This window comes from Trypanosoma cruzi, genomic scaffold, assembly GCF_000209065.1.
Source record: "Trypanosoma cruzi strain CL Brener 1047053516293 genomic scaffold, whole genome shotgun sequence".
Taxonomy (NCBI): Eukaryota; Euglenozoa; class Kinetoplastea; order Trypanosomatida; family Trypanosomatidae; genus Trypanosoma; species Trypanosoma cruzi.
Genome location: NW_001849488.1, coordinates 8,139 through 9,393, shown reverse-complemented (window position 1 = coordinate 9,393; position 1,255 = coordinate 8,139). Strand labels below are relative to the sequence as shown.

Here is a 1,255-nt window from a genome sequence, read left to right as displayed (position 1 = left end):
CTTCTTTTAAAAGTGTTGTTGCTGACGTGTGTGTTTTGTCAAGGCAGAAGCGCAAACTCCAGTTCCATTTCTTTCAAGACATACAAGTCCATCCAGTTGCCGTTCCTGCTGCAGGAAAAGGCGCGAAAGTACCTCCCCATGATGACCCAATCGTTCGCAAATTAAAATGGCCAGTTCGGCACTCGCTATGCCAAAGACGGCTGCGCAAATCGCTTTCCACTGCACAAATGCACCGTATCGTACAAAGATTTGATCCAGCAACTGCCGTGGATTATTCAAATTATACTTGCGGCGAAGATATGCCGTCATCTCGAGAGAACGTCGATTTTCACCCACTACCTTCTCTGCGCCCACTGACGAGGTGACAATGGCAGGATTGGCCACAGACACGGTTACCGATGCAGGCAAGCCAGAACATTCCCCGTTGCCTTGTCGTTCCTTCCTAATTTGATTGCAACGCTCAAGAAGTAGGGAGACAAGCCATGTTGTGAGGCAAGTTAACTCCAGGCTACATGTTTCACCATTCGATTTCTGTCCCTCATACCCGCGCAGCCGTAAGATTAAAAAAAGAATAAGCGGTTCCATGTCATCCGTCGCGACCCGTGAAAACTCCAGCAGCAGTGTATTCAAATACGGTGGGCCCTCCATTGCCAGTCCGTGCTGGGCTGCCGCCTCAAGAAAACGGCCTTGACGAAATAGCCGCTTTGCGTACACATGCCGAACACGCGGCAGTAGATCACATCTCTCCCTTTCCAAGGAAGAACAGGCAGCAATTCGTAGCGCCATGCCGTACAAAAAGTCCGTGTCGTAATGTAACATCGTACGTAGTCCCGCCTCTACGTGTCCTCCCAGTGTACCCATGTGTGGAATATTTACCACCTTATCCTTATGATTCCTGATCCACTCCTCAAATTGAAGCTCGTCGTTGGTGCATCCCAAGGGCAGTTTATAAGATGTTGTAAAAAAAGATGACAAAGACTCGCTGCTGCGGGAAGGAATAACCGACATAGGACTTAAAGGACTTTCTGGGCCCGGCGGTGTGCGGAGACTTACCGGCTGCAACGGAACTCGGGGTCGCCAGGAAACATACTGCGGCAACGTCATCTGTTGACTGTTCAACTCCATCGTCCGTGCCTCTCCTCCTTGTGTGCCCTCCGTCTCGGTATTCTCAGAGGTGATCTTATTCATGGCAACAACGTTGATAGAATTGACGGCATCCATTAGCTGTGCAACGTATGCGCACGACGACGACGAC

At 50.2% G+C, this 1,255-nt stretch overlaps 1 protein-coding gene across 1 annotated transcript, besides 1 other annotated feature; it reads right to left on the bottom strand.

Moving 5' to 3' along the window:
* Positions 1-1,255: a sequence feature (heterozygous, non-Esmeraldo-like haplotype).
* Positions 7-1,255, bottom strand: Tc00.1047053419833.10 (vacuolar protein sorting 18, putative; the record flags this gene model as incomplete). The annotated part of the gene is made up of 1 exon (XM_797128.1): positions 7-1,255. A coding segment is annotated over one exon (1,249 nt), but the record flags the coding sequence as incomplete, so codon positions are not given.